Source organism: Bombina bombina, chromosome 6, assembly GCF_027579735.1.
Source record: "Bombina bombina isolate aBomBom1 chromosome 6, aBomBom1.pri, whole genome shotgun sequence".
In the NCBI taxonomy this organism is placed as follows: Eukaryota; Metazoa; Chordata; class Amphibia; order Anura; family Bombinatoridae; genus Bombina; species Bombina bombina.
The window spans coordinates 544738226-544757887 of NC_069504.1; the positions used below are offsets into that span (position 1 = coordinate 544738226).

At 36.2% G+C, this 19662-nt stretch overlaps 1 protein-coding gene across 1 annotated transcript in view; it reads left to right on the top strand.

The window, feature by feature from the left end:
- The first annotated feature begins 240 nt into the window (after positions 1-240).
- The window catches only part of SCG3 (secretogranin III), a 161257-nt gene continuing 141835 nt past the window's right edge, over positions 241-19662 (top strand). Inside the window, exons 1-5 of the mRNA XM_053719334.1 lie at positions 241-328; positions 1507-1722; positions 3351-3493; positions 9112-9273; positions 18199-18382. Of these exons, the coding sequence (XP_053575309.1) occupies positions 241-328; positions 1507-1722; positions 3351-3493; positions 9112-9273; positions 18199-18382 (793 nt within the window). The remainder of the gene's footprint in view (positions 329-1506; positions 1723-3350; positions 3494-9111; positions 9274-18198; positions 18383-19662) is intronic.

Sequence of the window (19662 nt, forward strand, 5' to 3'; positions counted from 1 at the left end):
GCAGACATCCTCCTTTTCTTCGTCTACCGGTTCAGCACCACAAATCTGGACAGCTCCTGTTTAATCCCCCAGCCAATCTCATATACAATACCAGTAAGCAAAAACAAGGTTCCATTAACCAATTCCATGGTTAAATATTTTATTATTTGTTTAGTGAAAACAGCTTAATTCCTGGGTTTCCTTTGTTTTATATACGTCTGAAAACAAGCAGCTGGGGGACAGACATCTCAGTGAAAAAAGATGGGTCTTAAATCTCTTCTTTTTCTTATTGCCCTCATCGCTGTAATGTGCCATGTGCAAGCATTTCCAAAACCCAACAAAAACCAAGGTAAGTTACATTATTTTCGCAAATATTTTATGTGAGATGCAAAATACAGTAGAAATATTACTTAAACATGTCTATATAATGGACACGAAACACAACTGAGTAAATATTTAATTCAGGGATTTTTCAGGGATATATTATGTGTTGCAGTACACAGTAGTTTCAGCATGTGTTTTAACATAATGTTTAGGATAAAATGTTATTTTACATCACGTTTTTACAGTAATCCGATTATACTTTATGTAATCTAGCACAGGCATCCATATTATCTGCATTTTAAATGCATATAGTTTTGTTTACCAGATACATATAGCTAAAGATGCCAACGGTATTGTATTACCTTGGAGCCAGATTTAAAAAAATATATATTTATTTATTTATTTTCACCCTTTACAGACAAAGCGATACACAACAGACAATTAAGTGTAGAAAGACCTCTAGAGGAACAGGTAAGAGAGACACCTAGTTGTATGTCGATCTGTAGTTTTCTTACTATTAATATATCCAACTGAATGCAAAAAAAAAATACATTGGCTACTATTTTTATCTACAAAAAAAGTCTAAAATGCATAAAGTTTATTAAAACATCATCATACTAAAGAAAAACTAAAATTAATGTGCTTAACAGATGCAATATGTTATCTTGTGTTTTTATACATATTTGTGTAAGGCTAGAAAAATGAAACCTACATCAATGAGTCACTTTCAAAACCCACTATCTAATATGTAGCTATAGAAAAGTGAACATTAGTTATCAAATAGCTAAACATTAATTTATTATACTACTGTACTTTCTTGTGTGCCCAGTAGTTTGATACTATTTATTTTTCCAGTTAATGGTTCATTTTTTTCTTTATGATTTTATTTTAAGATAAAGATTGATTTATGTAAAAAAAAAAAACTTCTCATGGGAAACATCAGCGTTAAACCTGATAAGAAAGGATATACAATTGAACATGTAGAATACTGTTTCTATTGAAAAGCTTTATAATTAATTCAATTCCTACAATATGCCTTTTGTTTTGTTTTTTCCCCCCAAAAAAAGATTGCCGAGGCAGATATTGTGAGCAGGGAACCCAGCAAAGGTACTGGAAGATAAAACATTAATTAGTATCATTATTTTCTAAAAGCTAAAGAATAGGAATTATAAGACTTACATTATTATTATTTTCATCCTGCAGAGACAAGTGAGAAGTTAAACAATGACTCGCTTACAGATGATTTAAGGTTTTTGATGTCTGTAGAAAAAAAAGAACAAAATGTAAAAAGAAGTGAATCTGTAAGAAGGTCAGTTAATGGACACAGGGCTGCAGTGGATGATGCTGATTCAACCAAGAACCTGAAGCCAGTGGAATATTTTGACTCCACTAAAAGTGGTTTGGATTATAAATTTGAAGGTACATTCTTAATAAGTTTAATAACATTCACAATCCAGGGTTTACAGTGTGACTTGTCAGTAAGATGCCCTTCTTTAATCACTACATGGTCTCTTGCATAAAACAAACCATTCTCCGCTTTATCTTGCTGTCTCCTAAATTACTAAAGTGGTATTTTTGCATTGATATTTACTAGTCTAAAAGATCTGAACAAAATTCAGTAGGCATGTTGATGCTGGTAAAGGGAGTGAGTTAATTAGTTATAAGTATACATTATCCAAGCTAAAAGTCCTGTCCTAATGTGAGTCAAGAATCAAATATACGGGAAAAACAATTTGAAATTGAGTTTTTGTCCCCATTACCTTCATTGATGGATCCCCTAGGCACAGTTTAGATAAATGCTTATTGTCTTTTGAATCCCCTTTTGTTTAGTGTGCTGTCTGCACTGCCATATGTATTCACTAATATTGCAAGTCCAAAAACATTTGTCTGCTTAAAAACAGCCTGCACATTGTTCTGTTTCTTGATAGCTGCTAGACACAGTGCAAGATGAAAGGAAGTATACTGCAAACCTTTATTGATTGACTGACCAGAAAAATGTCCCTCTGAGTCAAGGCCCCCTTGTATTGCCCAGTAAGTAATCTAAGACTGACCAAAAGCCTCTGGGGCCTATCTATCAAGCTCGGAAATATCGGATCATGACCGCTCACACATTAGTAAATAGGCTCCGATATCTTAAAGGGACACACTGCTGAGTACAACTACAGTAGCAGGTTACTACTCAACATGCTATTGTTTTCCCTCCTGTACCTGCAGCTCTCTTTAAAGCTGTTCTCTTATTTTAACTCATTACAGCATCCAGTTGCTAAATGTTATACTGATATCTTGTAGCTCGCGTATTGTTGCATCCTGTGACATAAGCAGTGCACTTTCACAGATCTGTAATGTTACCGGCTTTGTGACAGCTGTACCTTTTACTTACGTTTAGCTTACATATAGAGAGTGGAAGCATTACATTTAGTAGTTTTTTTGCGCAGTTTAAAAGTTAAATAACAAATATAAGCTCCAAGATGGTGGCACCCAGTATGAAGATGCAAAGCTTCACTAACCTATACTTGTAAGTGGTTAAAACAGGAGAATGACTTTAAAAACAGCTGCAAGCACAGGAGGAATTACAATAGCATGGTGAGTAGTAACCATTTTATTGTAGTTGTACTCAACAGTTTAATGTCCCTTTAACTAAGAAAAATGGAAAAAAATATTTAGAGTAACACAATGGGAATCCTGTTGGTTTTAAGGAGGTAAGTTAAATGCCTTAGTGAGTTTGAATATAATTAGGACAGTATGATAGCAAATCAGCAATGGCATTCACTTTTCCTTCCCAGCTTTAATTACTCTTTTTATTTAACTTATGACAGTCTAAGTCTGATATTGTTTACATTTTATCAATTTTCCCTTCAATTAACCCACCTTGGGGCAGTTCCATTAAGCTTCTACAGTTCAGAAAGCACATAATCATATTTCATCAAAGGATGATCCTGCTCACTGTATATGTAATATGTTTCTGTTATTTGCTTATCCTCTTAGATGTTGGATCATATTTAGATAACAAATCATTATAATTTGTTTTATTGCTTGCTGTCTTTCAGATGATCTTGATGGGCTTCACCAAATAGATGGAACTCCCTTAACAGCAGAAGATATTGTTCAGAAAATAGCAACAAGAATTTATGAGGAGAATGATCGAGGGGTATTTGATAAAATTGTTTCCAAGCTGCTAAACCTTGGTCTGGTAGGTGACATTACACTACCTTCTTAACATTCATATCAAAGTAAAACCAATAGTTCCATTAGCTCCAAAAAAGTTTGAAGTGTCAGATACAATCGGTTCATTTTGTAGTTATCCTGAACATAGAATGCAATATAAGCAGCTTGTGATAAGATCAGTAATTGTAGAGTGCCCGGATATAAAACCATGCAATGATAAATTAATGAAAATATAACAACATTACAATATATGTTCATTATTTATTTTGCTAACTTTAGCTGTAAAATACCTCTGAAAATTGTTCTTGTTACACTTCCTACTACACAGTCTGGTGCTCAAATTTGTGTTGACTTTTTGTCATGCACTAGCATTTCCCTCCACAGTCTCCATGGAAAGATCTCTTAAGGTGTATTGTCAATGTTGCTTCTGATAAGCAAAATCATTGTTTACAGCAGTGAGGATCATAGGCGTAACTAGAAACCACAGGGCCCAAGTGCAAGAATATAAGAAGGGCCCACCCCCCACCCCAAAAAAGTGCATTTGATACATATCTTTTTTTTTTTTTTTTTTACATTTAACACAGAAAAAAATGTGAATCAGATTACATGTCTACAAAAGGGGGTACCCTGTGCCCACAGTCTGTGAGATGGTCTCACCCCCTATTACTGTATATAATGACACTGTTTAACCCACCAGTACTGTATTTAGTGAGTCAGTGACACAGTCTGTAATCTGCCGGTGAGAAGGCTGGCCTGACCCCCCCCCCCCCCAGTACTTTATAAAGTAATCACAGTAGTCTGTGACATAGTCCAGCCCTCCGTACTGTATATAGTGGTACTAAATAGTGACACTGTTTACCCCCTCCCCCATGCTGTAGTAACAAGGTCTGTAATTTGCAGGTTCCACTAACTTAAACACATACATACATACACACATACACACACATAAACACCAATGGGTAAAACAGAAAAAACTAACCCCTGTAGTCAGAGACACTAGTGTAGCATCATGTCACACTCGCATATCATCAGTGCAGGCAGTGGTAGGTCAATGTTTTTGGTTTTTTTTTAAGCTGGGCTCCCACCTTTGGGGGCCCAGTCGCAATTGCGACATCTGCACCCCCTGTAGTTTCGCCCCTGGTGAGGATATATTAGGAGGTTTAGGTATGGATAATATTGTAGAACAGAAAAAAAAATCAATATGTGAGTGGACAATAACTGACAAATAGTAGTGTGCCTTTCATGTGCCTGTAAGTTGATATATCACAGAAATATAGGCCATATGGCTTGTCAATTAGAAATTCATATTTGAACCTAATAACTTAAAATTAAATAACTTAACAAAATCAATGGTGACACTCTTTAAAGGGACACTACATTTTCTTTACCCATATGATGTTTAATTTAGCATGATTAAAATTTTCATAGAACTGCATGTAATAGACATTTCTATAAAGAAGAATATACAGAGATGCTGATATAAAAATCCAGTATAAAACCTTTTAAAAACTTACTTAGAAGCTCCTATTTTAGCACTATTGATGAGTTAGGTTGGGACTCCCACTGAAAGGGCTGGGAAAGCAGGAACAACAGACACTCCCCCCCCCCCCCCTGCATATGAAAAGACCCATTACACAACAAGGAGTCTGTAGACATCAGTATACAAATAAAACTTTGGGGCTTGTTTAGGAGTCTGAAAATCAGCACAATGTTATTTAAAAATCAGCAAAACTATACATTTTTACAAAAACACTCCCAGATGGGCTTTATAAATGGTTCCTCTACAAAAAATTTATGTGAAGAAAATTATTATTCATTTTACCTGCTTCTCTGGTAATTTATCTCTGAAAATTGTAGTGTTTCCACTCCCTTCAGAGAGGCTGGAGTGAATTCTGTGGAGTGCAATTGACTTTAATGTCACTATAAGGAAAAGAGGGGGAAGCAGTCACCCCTATCTTTGTTGTAATGTATAAGTGTGAACAAAAATGCACCTTCATACCACATATTCATGGTTATAATTGGATAGCAAGTGTCCTTTTGTTCTCACTGAAAGGCAAATAAATAAAAAAAAGCTTAAAATTTACTCATTTAACAAAACAAAGCTGCATTATTTAATAGAAATGCTTACCAGATTTGAACCTACAGTTTACAGTTTCTGTTTAACATATCTTTAAAGTTTAAAATATAGTTTTGAAGTTTCACATAGAGGTAGGAGATACTATTTAAAACACACATTATAACTCTATGATAAAAAAAAATTATGTCTGGAAGAATCCTACATGAAAATTGATCATGAATATTGACATTGCCCTGTACTGATTAGCTGCTGAGTTATGTGATCTTTCTGCAAATGTTGATCTGTACTGCTCAAATGATTCAGTATATAAGTACTAACTGGAGCCAGCCTGGTCTACAGCTCTCAAATATCCAAGAGAGGAAGCTGATATGAAACATAGTAATTTCCTGAAAAAATAAATCAATAGATTCTTTTTTTAAGATTATATTCTGCTATTCTGTGCACATTTATTATTGAATTATGTGTATAATGTACTAGTTAAAATAACTCTTTTACAAAGTATAATTATTGTATCTTTTACTTAGATGTGCCATTATCAAGGCTAAATCTCTTGCATAGAGTCTCTAGTGTGTCAGCAGCCTGCTTGTTTCCTGTTCCTGTATCACCTTATTTTAGACATGAGTTAGCAACCTTTAGCCGCTGGCCTAGATAAATCAAATCTGGCCTAGATAAATCAAATGGACAGAAGTTCTCTGGGGGCTGCTTCCTAAAGAGTGAGAAGGGACAGCCAGACAGACAAAGTTCCCAGCCAAGAACCTGCCCTCTCAGCATCTCGGCAAGCAGGCAGCATCCACTGCCCGCATATACTATTGCAGAAGTAATTGCTTGTGCTGCCACGCCCCCTGCTCTCACACAACCAATTGCTAGAGAGCAGGGCTTGTCAACTGCACCATCTAAGAGTGCTCTGATACTTCAATAGCATTTCTGGCTTGTTCATGCAAACTTGCACCACTGAGGCTCTGAAGCTGCATCCTCAGCATCTAAATAGAGATCATAATCTCAAATTGGAAGGCAATATGTTTAGGAATATTTAGGAAAAGCACTTCTTTAGAGAAAGGGTAGTTGATTAATGGAATAAACTTCAAAAAGGGGTGGTAAGGACAAATACTGTAAGATAATTCAAGTGCATTTGAGGTATGTATAGAGCTACCCAACGAATCATTTCACTTTAGAATGTAATATGGGCAGAAATAATGTGCTTTTTTGGTTCTTATGTGTCACCAAAAGCAATGCTTCTTTATTTCAGTGAAGCAAGATTGCATTGCCAAAATGAGAATGCTGGTAGCACACCTAGAAATTTTACAAGATGTCTTAGCTTGCTGATGTTTTTGTTCTCTAGCATTCAGGACCACATATCAGCAATATTTCTGGCTGCATTGGTAGTTCCGGCTTTGATAGGCATCACTGATTAGAGCGTATCACAGATTTAGAAATGAAGCCAAAATGATTTCATCTTGTGAGTGTTTGACCAAATGCTTTCAGTTTATTATTATCTTTAGCAGAAAAAGCTGATACAAGCCTTTATAGCCTTATCGATCATTTATCAAGATCTCCAAAATCAATATATTTGTTGTTGATTTTCCTGCAGCTCTACAGCAGTGAAAATAATAAATAAACGTGCTTGTGAGTAAAATGCTGGTAAAGACTTAACAGATAAGACATGGTGATAATGTTGCACTGATGTATAAAATTGGCAAGAAAAATGTAGACCGCACCAAAGCATGTCTGGCAGTTTCCTATGCAAATAAGAAATTAGATGCCAGCAGGCCTAATAAATTAATTAGTTCAAGCTGTAGGAAGACTGCTAAAGTAAGTGCAGATTCTGACATGCAGAATATAAATTTGATTACAAATAAAGCACATCGAATATTGGCAGCATTATCATAAAGATTAGTAACAGCTGCTGTTTTGAGCCAGGTTTAAACTAAGGTAAAATAAAGGGTAAACATATGACAAAAATACAAAAATATTTGGAGCTCAGTTTTTTTAAAGAATAATAAATATACCTAAATGATGAAAGTTCTTTTTAATTTAAAAGATAATGAAATAAGCACAATTTTTGTTTTGCTAAAGCACACAAATTAATGTCACAGCATGCTAATCTATGTGATAAAGTAATGGAGAGGGAACCATATGAAATAAATTATAATCCAAGGATAGATAATGATCAACCACTACAGACACAAATTGTGAAAATAAGCATAACGTGAATTCATAATTACAGTGTCTTAGCAGGCATGAGATAACTTGGTGGAGGAAGTATATGTGTGTATATATATTAATTCTAAGGTTTGTGAATCAAATCTAACACTGGAGAAGAAATTAACAAATTTGGATACTGCACAACAAATCAGCAAAAAATAATGTATTATAGGACAAGGCAGTAACAGGGCACAGACAGGCAACTAGTATCAGTTAGAGGTAGAGTTGCCACCTTGGCCATGTTTTCCTGTGCACTTATTAGTTATGCATGCTGCAGGGTGTGCAGGGAGGAGCGTGAATAGTGCTATCTACGGTCACTATTTGTGTGCTGTCCAGGGGCGCAATGCATGTTCCCTTCTGCGCACTCTGCAACATGTATAACTCATGGTTGCTACCTCAGGAAACCATGGCTGAAGTGGCAACCCTAGTTAGAGGCATACCTGGCTCTCATGCATTTAAAGGGACCGCATACAGCAAATGTGTTTATGCCTACTGTGTATATATGAAACAGAGCAAATTAAAGGGATGGTAAAATCAAAATGAAACTTTCATGATTTAGATAAAGCATGCAATTTTAAAACACTTTTACAATTTATTTTTGTTATCTACTTTGCTTTTTTCTCTTGGTATCCTTTACTGAAAACAATGCCTAGGTAGACTCGGAAGCAGCAATGCACTCCTGGGAGCTGGCTGCTGTTTGGTGGCTGCACAAATATGCTTTTCTGTCATTGGCTCTACTGATTTGTATAGCCAGCTCGCAGTATTGCATTGCTGCACTTAAAACAAATTAGATAATAGAAGTAAATTGAAAAGCTGTTTAAAATTGCATTTTCTGTTTAAATTAAGACATAAAAATGGGCTTCATGTCCCTTTAAGGGAAGGAGAATGGAGAGTGCAGAAATTATGTGGGTTTATTATATAGCTGTTTTCTAGAGGTAAACGTGTGACATCATTCTGCACAAAAGGATGGTAGCAACAAGAAATGTCTCAAAGCCTGTTGCCCACTATTGATATAGGGCAGTGATTGCAAACCTTGGCACTCCAGATGTTTCAGAACTACATTTCCCATGATGCTTGACAGGACTTCACAGTGTCTAAGCATCATGGGAAACGTAGTTCTGAAACATCTGAAGTGCCAAGGTTCACCATCACTGGTATCGGGCATCAAAATTATTTAGCATATTACTTGGAAACTTTTTGGCTTTTAACTTATTCTCAGTTGTTTCTCACACTTTGTGTTTCCCATTTTTGTATAACACATAATACTGACGTAGATAAACAGATAAAAGATAACCCTGGCTGTGCATATACAACATGATGTAATGAACTATCAATAATTTAATGCGCACAATTTACTCCTGCAGATTACAGAAAGTCAGGCTTACACATTAGAAGATGAAGTGGCAGAGGTTTTGCAGCAACTAATCGCTAATGAAGCTAAAAATCATTTAAAGGAATCTGGAAATCTGGATAATCCAATAATCAGAGCTGATGATGATGCAGAAGAAAATAAGGAAAAGAAAACGGTAATTTGACTTTAACATCCTGAACAATAAATGCAGTAGACTGTGAAACTTGTACGTAGCCTTAGGAAATAATTACTTTAGGGTACTGCATACAATATATAATGCTATCTGAAAATGTCTCTAAAGCAAAATACATTATAAAAACAGAACTAGATACTTCTTATAGTGTCTTATCTGACCTATGGTAGAACACAGTGTGCCATATTTAATGTGGCTGTGTTTCAGCTTGCTATACTATTCTCACATTAACTCTTTAGCTACAAACAACAAGTTTTCATTACTTCAAAATCCAGTTTTTTAAAAAAAAAAAAACCCTTAAGATAATTACACCTTTCACTTCTCTGGATTATTGCAAACGTGTAAAAATATATTCATGTGATATGGTCAGAGGCAAAAATAAGCCTCAGTAATGCAAACTTAATAAGCTATATTATGAATGATCGTGTTCATATTTTAACTAGCTATCATGGTCATTATAGTGAACGTGAACAGAAATTCATTCAAAGCTAGTGTACCTACTGATAAAAGAATTCATTATTTGTCAGTGGTAGTGACAGAAACTAAGTGATATAAGTGAAAAAAGAAATACAATTAAAGAGGAAGTGAAAACAAACATTGTGTAAAAATGTAAAAATGAACTATGTGAATAAATAACACTTATGAGTGACCCTGTATCATTAGATAAGTTAATGTGATATTTAATGTTATTTTTTGGCATGATAAGCCACTGATTACAAGTATACATTGTAATTGTTACTGTCATATATTCCATATGGCTTAACACTCTTCAGTAAATTAATCCATTTGCATTCCATTTTTAATAATGTCTGTTCTACATTGCCACCTCTAATTCCAAGGGTGGTTTGTTATAATACTGCAGCATCTTCCTCTCGATTAATATATTAACAATATTGATCTAGTCACAAAACAATTTATTTATACCTCAATAATAATATTTTCACACTGGAGGAGTGTTTTTAAAAATTGTGTGTGTGTGTGAGCAGCAATAAGCTGTTTCTATTTTTGCTGCTTTTTTACTTTAAACTAATTAAAAGTTATATTTTAATGTACCATTATTCTAGTATACACAGATAGTGAATAAAAGCAATTCCTTTTTTGAGCATACCCACCTCTTTGTTATTTGATTAATTCAAATTGTTGCTTAAAGTACTGCTTCTTACTGTAGGTTAACCCATAAACGTATCTAACAAGGTTAATAAGTAGAAACCTATAACATATATAGGTTGTCCTCTTTTTTTTAATGTGTAAAAATATATAATGTTTGGGTAAAACATATATGAGAATTATCTTTATATCAGAAAATGTAAGACTCCTGTATTTTAAAATGAGGCTGGAATCAAATATAATATTTGCCAGATTAAAATATATTATTCGTATTCTGTTTTTTTGTTATTCCTTTTCTATGTGATTTCCATGCAAATCTATTGTAAATTTGATGAGCTGTGTACTTTTAATCACACTTTATTCCTCACATTTCCAAAACAGGGTATCAGATTTAAAAAATAAAAATAAAAATTAAAATCACATGAGAAGGATTAGACCATTAAGATGCAACTGACAAAGCATAAATGTACACTAAGGTCATTTTTTTCTATTCATAAAGAGGTCATTTTAAAATGTATTACAGTTGTTTTGCTTTGCTTTTTTATTGTTGGCAAAATGGACTTCTCTGTCATGAGATAGAGATAAATAGTGCTTGTGAGATCATTCACTGTTGTCCAGTAAAAAAGTGTGACTCTTGTTTCTCAGTTTGTGAGCACTTTAAGGGTTCAGGTCTATACAGCTGTTAAAGGGACATGAAACCCAAATATTTTCTTTCATGATTCAGATAGAGAATACAATTTCAAACAACTTTCCAATTTACTTCTATTATTTAATTTGCTTTTTTCTCTTGTTATCCTTTGCTGAAATATTTATCTAGGCAAGTTCATGTGCAGCAGAGAACCTAGGTTCTAGCTGTTGATTGGTGGCTGCATATATATAAACTGATTGTCATTGACTCACCCATGTGTTCAATTAGAAACCAGTAGTGCATTGCTGCTCCTTCAACAAATAATACCAACGGCTAGATTTAGATTTTTGTCGATAAAGACCCGCGTAGCTAACGCTGCTTTTTTTCCCAACGCACCCTTAAGACAACGCTGGTATTTAGAGTTGTCTGAGGGGCTGCGTTAGGCTTAAAAAAGGGTGCGTTGAGCCTAACTTAGCTCCACTTCAACCCTCAATACCAGCGTTGCTTACGGTAGCGGTAAGCAGCTAAAACATGCTTGTGCACGATATCCCCATAGGGAACAATGGGGCAGTTTGGGCTGAAAAAAAACCTAACACCTGCAAAAAAGCAGCGTTCAGCTCCTAACGCAGCCCCATTGTTTCTTATGGGGAAACACTCTCTAAGTCTACACCTAACACCCTAACATGAACCCCGAGTCTAAACACCCCTAACCTTACACTTATTAACCCCTAATCTGCCGCCCCCGCTATCGCTGACACCTGCATTATACCATTAACCCCTAATCTGCCGCTCCGGACAACGCCGCAACCTACATTATCCCTATGAAACCCTAATCTGCTGCCCCTAACACCGCCGACCCATATATTATAATTATTAACCCCTAATCTGCCCTCCCTAACATCGCCGCCACCTACCTACAATTATTAACCCCTAATCTCCCGCCCGCACCGTCGCCGCTACTATAATAAATTTATTAACCCCTAAACCTAACTCTAACCCTAACCCTAACACCCCCTAACATAAATATAATTTAAATTAAACGAAATAATATTCCTAAAATTAAATTAATCCTATTTAAAACTAAATACTTACCTATAAAATAAACCCTAATATAGCTACAATATAACTAATAATTACATTGTAGCTATTTTAGGATGTATATTTATTTTACAGGCAACTTTGTATTTATTTTAACTAGGTACAATAGCTATTAAATAGTTAATAACTATTTAATAGCTACCTAGTTAAAATAAATACAAAATTACCTGTAAAATAAATCCTAACCTAAGTTACAAATACACCTAACACTACACTATCATTAAATTAATTAAATAAATTACATACAATTAGCTAAAATAAAATACAATAAAATAAACTATACTATAATACAAAAACCCCCCCACTAAATTACAAAAAATAAAAAAGAATTACAAGCAGTTTAAACTAATTACACCTAATCTAAGCCCCCTAATAAAATAAAAAAGCCCCCCAAAATAAAAAATTCCCTACCATATTCTAAAATACAAAAGTAATCAGCTCTTTTACCAGCCCTTAAAAGGGCTTTTTGCGGGGTATTGCCCCAAAGTAATCAGCTCTTTTACCTAAAAAGAAAAATACAATACCCCCCCAACATTACAACCCACCACCCACACACCCCTACTCTAACCCACCCAAACCCCCCTTAAATAAACCTATCGCTAACCCCCTGAAGATCATCTTACCTTGAGTCGTCTTCACCCAGCCGAGCCGCATTCTTCATCCAAGGTGCGCAGAGGAGGTCCTTGATTCGGTAGAAGTCTTCATCCAAGCGGCAAAGAAGAGGTCCTCCATCCGGTAGAAGTGTTCATCCAGGCAGCGTCTTCAATCTTCATCCATCCGGAGCAGAGCGGAGCCATCTTCAACGGAGCCGACGCGGAGCCATCCTCTTCAACTGACGGACTAACAACGAATGAAGGTTCCTTTAAGGGATGTCATCCAAGATGGTGTCCCTTCAATTCCGATTGGCTGATAGAATTCTATCAGCCAATCGGAATTAAGGTAGAAAAAATCTGATTGGCTGATGCATTCAGCCAATCAGATTGAAGTTCAATCCGATTGGCTGATCCAATCAGCCAATCGTAATGAACTCACATTCTATTGGCTGTTCCGATCAGCCAATAGAATGCAAGTTCAATACGATTGGCTGATTGCATCAGCCAATCAGATTTTTTCCACCTTAATTCCGATTGGCTGATAGGAATTGAAGGGACGCCATCTTGGATGACGTCCCTTAAAGGAACCTTCATTCGTCGTTAGTCTGTCGGTTGAAGAGGATGGCTCTGCGTCGGCTCCGTTGAAGATGGCTCCGCTCCGGATGGATGAAGATTGAAGACGCCGCCTGGATGAACACTTCTACCGGATGGAGGACCTCTTCTTTGCCGCTTGGATGAAGACTTCTACCGGATCAAGGACCTCCTCTGCGCACCTTGGATGAAGAATTCGGCTCGGCTGGGTGAAGACGACTCAAGGTAGGATGATCTTCAGGGGGTTAGCGATAGGTTTATTTAAGGGGGGTTTGGGTGGGTTAGAGTAGGGGTGTGTGGGTGGTGGGTTGTAATGTTGGGGGGGTATTGTATTTTTCTTTTTAGGTAAAAGAGCTGATTACTTTGGGGCAATACCCCGCAAAAAGCCCTTTTAAGGGCTGGTAAAAGAGCTGATTACTTTTGTATTTTAGAATATGGTAGGGAATTTTTTATTTTGGGGGGCTTTTTTATTTTATTAGGGGGCTTAGATTAGGTGTAATTAGTTTAACCCCTTAACGACCGAGGACGTGCAGGGTACGTCCTCAAAAAAAAGGCAGTTAACGCCTGAGGACGTACCCTGCACGTCCTCAGTGTGGAAAGCAGCTGGAAGCGATCCTGCTCGCTTCCAGCTGCTTTCCGGTTATTGCAGTGATGCCTCGATATGGAGGCATCCTGCAATAACGCTAGATGGCCATCCGATGCAGAGAGAGCCACTCCGTGGCCCTCTCTGCACCGGACATCGATGGCCGGTATCGTTGGTGGGTGGGAGCCGACTTGGGAGGCGGGTGGGCGGCCATCGATGGGCCGGGTAATGTAGAGGGGGGCGGGATCGGGGGCAGGGCCGATGGGGGCGCGCACGGGCGCGCGCGCGTGCACGGGGGGGGGGCGGCGGGCGGGCGCGTGCACGGGGCGGGAGCGGGAGGGAACGCTACACTACAGAAAATCAAAGTTTGAGAAAGGGGTATCTGAATAAAAAAAAATGTAAATCGAATGTATCTAGGAGGGGGTGGGGGGTTGGTCTTTGGTGGGGCAGGGAGCTACACTACAGAAAAGGGGAAAAATTAAAAAATATAAGCAATTTTATTCTAAACTGGGTACTGGCAGACAGCTGCCAGTACCCAAGATGGCGGCCATTAAGACAGAGGGGGAGAGTTAGAGAGCTGTTTGGTGGGGGATCAGTCAGGTTGGGGGCTAAAGGGGGGTCCTACAGAGCAGCATATGTAAATATGCCTTTTCTTTTTAAAAAAAAAGCCCAAATATAGCTTTTATTTTAGTACTGGCAGAGTTTCTGCCAGTACTTAAGATGGCGGGGACAATTGTGGGGTGGGGGAGGGAAGAGAGCTGTTTGGGAGGGATCAGGGGGTCTGATGTTTCAGGTGGGAGGCTAAGCTCTACACTAAAGCTAAAATTAACCCTGCAAGCTCCCTACAAGCTACCTAATTAACCCCTTCACTGCTAGCCATAATACGTGTGATGCGCATTTAGCGGCCTAAGTACCAAAAAGCAACGCCAAAGCCATATGTGTCTGCTATTTCTGAACAAAGGGGATCACAGAGAAAAATTTACAACCATTTATGCCATAATTGCACAAGCTGTTTGTAAATAATTTCAGTGAGAAACAAAAAGTTTGTGAAAAAGGGAACTTTTTTTTTTATTTGATCGCATTTGGCGGTGAAATGGTGGCATGTAATATACCAAAATGGGCCTAGATCAATACTTTGGGTTGTCTGCTACACTAGACTAAAGCTAAAATTAACCCTACAAGCTCCCTACAAGCTCCCTAATTAACCCCTGCACTGCTGGGCATAATACACGTGTGGTGCGCAGCAGCATTTAGCGGCCTTCTAATTACCAAAAAGCAATGCCAAAGCCATATATGTCTGCTATTTTTGAACAAAGGGGATCCCAGAGAAAATTTTACAACCATTTATGCCATAATTGCACAAGCTGTTTGTAAATAATTTCAGTGAGAAACCGAAAGTTTGTGAAAAAGTGAACGATTTTTTGTATTTGATCGCATTTGGCGGTGAAATGGTGGCATGAAATATACCAAAATTGGCCTAGATCAATACTTTGGGATGTCTTCTAAAAAAAAATATATACATGTCAAGGGATATTCAGGGATTCCTGAAAGATATCAGTGTCCCAATGTAACTAGCGCTAATCTTGAATAAAATGGTTTGGAAATAGCAAAGTGCTACTTGTATTTATGGCCCTATAACTTGTAAAAAAAGCAAAGAACATGTAAATATTGGGTATTTCTAAACTCAGGACAAAATTTAGAAACTATTTAGCATGGGTGTTTTTTGGTGGTTGTAGATGTGTAACAGATTTTGGGGGTCAAAGTTAGAAAAAGTGTGTTTTTTCCACTTTTTTCTCATATTTTATATTTTTTTTTATAATAAATTATAAGATATGATGAAAATAATGGTATCTTTGGAAAGTCCATTTAATGGCGAGAAAAACGGTATATAATATGTGTGGGTACAGTAAATGAGCAAGAGGAAAATTACAGCTAAACACAAACACCGCAAAAATGTAAAAATAGCCTTGGTCCCAAACGGACAGAAAATGGAAAAGTGCTCTGGTCACTAAGGGGTTAAACTGCTTGTAATTCTTTTTTATTTTTTGTAATTTAGTGTTTGTTTGTTTTTGTATTATAGTATAGTTTATTTTATTGTATTTTATTTTAGCTAATTGTATGTAATTAATTTAATGATAGTGTAGTGTTAGGTGTATTTGTAACTTAGGTTAGGATTTATTTTACAGGTAATTTTGTATTTATTTTAACTAGGTAGCTATTAAATAGTTATTAACTATTTAAAAGCTATTGTACCTAGTTAAAATAAATACAAAGTTGCCTGTAAAATAAATATAAATCCTAAAATAGTTACAATGTAATTATTAGTTATATTGTAGCTATATTAGGGTTTATTTTATAGGTAAGTATTTAATTTTAAATAGGATTATTTTATTTAATTTTCGGAATATTATTTCGTTTAATTTAAATTATATTTATGTAAGGGGGGTGTTAGGGTTAGGGTTAGAGTTAGGTTTAGGGGTTAATAAATTTATTATAGTAGCGGCGACGGTGCGGGCGGGAGATTAGGGGTTAACATTTGTAGGTAGGTGGCGGCGATGTTAGGGAGGGCAGATTAGGGGTTAATACTATTTATTATATTGTTTTCGAGGCTGGAGTGCGGCGGTTTAGGGGTTAATACATTTATTATAGTGGCGGCGATGTCCGGTCGGCAGATTAGGGGTTAATAAGTGTAGGTAAGGTGGCGGCGACGTTGGGGGGGCAGATTAGGGGTTAATAAATATAATATAGGGGTTGGCGATGTTAGGGGCAGCAGATTAGAGGTTTATAGGTATAATGTAGGTGGCGGCGGTGTCCGGTCGGCAGATTAGGGGTTAACATTTTTTATTATAGTGGCGGCGATGTGGGGGGGCCTCGGTTTAGGGGTACATAGGTAGTTTATGGGTGTTAGTGTACTTTAGTAGTTAAGAGCTTTATATTCCGGCGTTAGCCCATAAAGCTCTTAACTACTGACTTTTTTGGCGGTAGGAGTCTTGTCGGTAGAGGGTCTACCGCTCACTTCTCCCAAGACTCCAAATACCGGCGTTAGGCAGATCCCATTGAAAAGATAGGATACGCAATTGGCGTAAGGGGATCTGCGGTGGCCTGGAATCGCGGTAGGGAAGTGAGCGTTAGACCCTTTCCTGGCTGACTCTAAATACCAGCGGGTGGCCAAAAGCAGCGTTAGGACCCCTTAACGCTGCTTTTGACGGCTAACACAGAACTCTAAATCTAGGTGCAAGAGAATAAAACAGATTAGATAATAGAAGTAAATTAGAAAGTTGTTTAAAATTGTATTCTCTATCTGAATCATGAAAGAACATTTTTGGGTTCTATGTCCCTTTAACTTCAAAATAAAAATAAATAATTTAAACTAAAAGGGACAAAAAAAGTTTAAAAAGAAAAATGGCAGAGGGTTTAAACACATAGTTTAACTGAGCTCTAGTGCAGCAGCACACTACTGGGACCTAGCTGAATGTCTGATGAGCCAATGACAAGAGACATGTGTGTAGCCACCAATCACCGGCTTGCTCCCAGTAGTGCATTGTTGCTCCTGCGTCTACTTGGGTATGCTTTTCAACAAAGGATACAAAGCAAATAAAGAAAATTTGATAACAGAAATAAATTGAAAAGTCTCTTAAAATTGATCTGCATGAATCATTAAATATTAATTTTAAAGGGACATTAAACAGTTTGAGATAGTAATATAAAATGATAAATTGTATATAAAAACTCTACTTTCATTATTTATTTTGTCCCCTTTTCCTGTAATTTCGTTCTGAAAATTGTGAGCTTTTCAGATCCTGTTAGAGGTAGAAGTGAAATGCCCCCTGAAATGTCCCCACTGCAAGCTTTGACACGCCTACCGCTCCACACATAAAAAATACCGGCAGGCCTGTAAAAGTGCCAGTGCACATGTGCATGTGCACTGTGCACATATAGCGGCAGTTCAGTGGGAGAAACAGTGTGATACCAACCATCTGACAGAGAAAGAAACCTAACTTACAACATGGCAGTGCCCACTGCTTTATAGAGACTAAACTTTACACTTTTTTTTGTCAATATTAAAACAACTAATGAAACTACAAAAAATACATCTACATTTTATTCTCAGACTATTCTTTTCTTTGAATGCATCACTCTATCTAGCATTTGTTTAGTGGTTAATGTCCCTTTAATGTCTCTTTAATCTTTCTGCTAATGCAAAACTATTTTGACATGTTTAACTGGTGCTTATTTCATCTGCATGATAGGCATCTTTAGAGTTTAAAACCTGTAACGTGTTAAATTGTTGCACTGTTATCATGTAGGAGTTGGAAGACGAAGATAAAAACAAAGTACAGCCAATGGGAAATAGTAAGGCTGAAAATGCAGACAATGTTTGGGAACCTTCAAGTGACTTGGATAGAAGAAATCAAATGTCACTCGAAGAAAATTTTGAAGATCTCCAATATTTCCCCAACTTCTATCGACTTATAAAAAGCCTGAACTCAGGTAATATTAGCAATGGCTGCAGAATTCTTTTAATTTAATATGGGCCAGATTACGGGTGGAGCTTCTAACAGTTATGCACAAGCGATAAGGGGTTTATTGCGGGTGTTTGTGCATAGCGGGTTCTTTGCTTGAACTACAAGTTAAAAGTTAAGGCGATCGCTTAAGAGCAATTACAGTTAACCACAATTACAGTTAACGCTTGTCAGGTATCGTGTCTTCAGAGATCTGGTTAACTGTTCAGAAAACACATAAAAATACATTGCAAAGTACAGTTACACTCATAATAACACCAAAAGTAATAAGGGCTCAAAGATATGAGGTCTCAGATGTTAGAAAAGAAAGGCAGGCAAAGGGTTTTAACATAGAGATACAGACACATACATGTCTAAAGATGGATATGTACTAGCATAGGATTACTTTATTCTAGTTATATTGCCTATAGTTTATGCTCTAGTTTCATGGACGTTCATTCTATTTGGTGTTCCCTATTACCATGGCCATAGGTGTATTTTTTAATATATTTAAGGTGTGTTTTATATTTTGTATGTTTTTTTCATAGATTAGCATTTACTAAAGCTGTGTATTTTTTTTTGCAAATCTATGCATTAATTTGTCATTGATCAGTGTGGGCTCAGACCACCCTATACATGCAGGCTCTCTATAGACTATATTTTTTTTTCTTATGGGAAGTGCTGGCTAGGACATCCTTTAATGTGGTGTTTTTTCTTTTATTTTTCTATATTTTTCTTACTTTTTAATATTTATTATAAATATATATGTCATATATGTGTACATGTGTATTTGTCTTTCTATGTGTATATGTGTAAATACATATATATACATCAATACATATGCACACACACACACACACACACACACACACACACACACACATATATATATATGTGCATTAGAGCCCTTTGCAGTTTAGCAGATGAAAACATGTAAAAGCATATTTATGCAATATTCATATTTAATAAAGGTTTTAACTATGTATTTATTGAAAATATTTCACATTCCTGTTCTTCACATAACAGAATATGTTCTAAGTATTTTTAAATGGATATTCCTATATATATATATATATATATATATATATATATACCTATATATAATCATGTATAAATATACAGTATATATATATTTATATTTATATATATATATATATATGTATAAATATATATTTGTGCAAAAAATCATCAGATATATAGATATATAAATATTTATTTATGAATACATTGAACATATTGTTGTATGTGAAGAAAATTGAAATGTGAAAT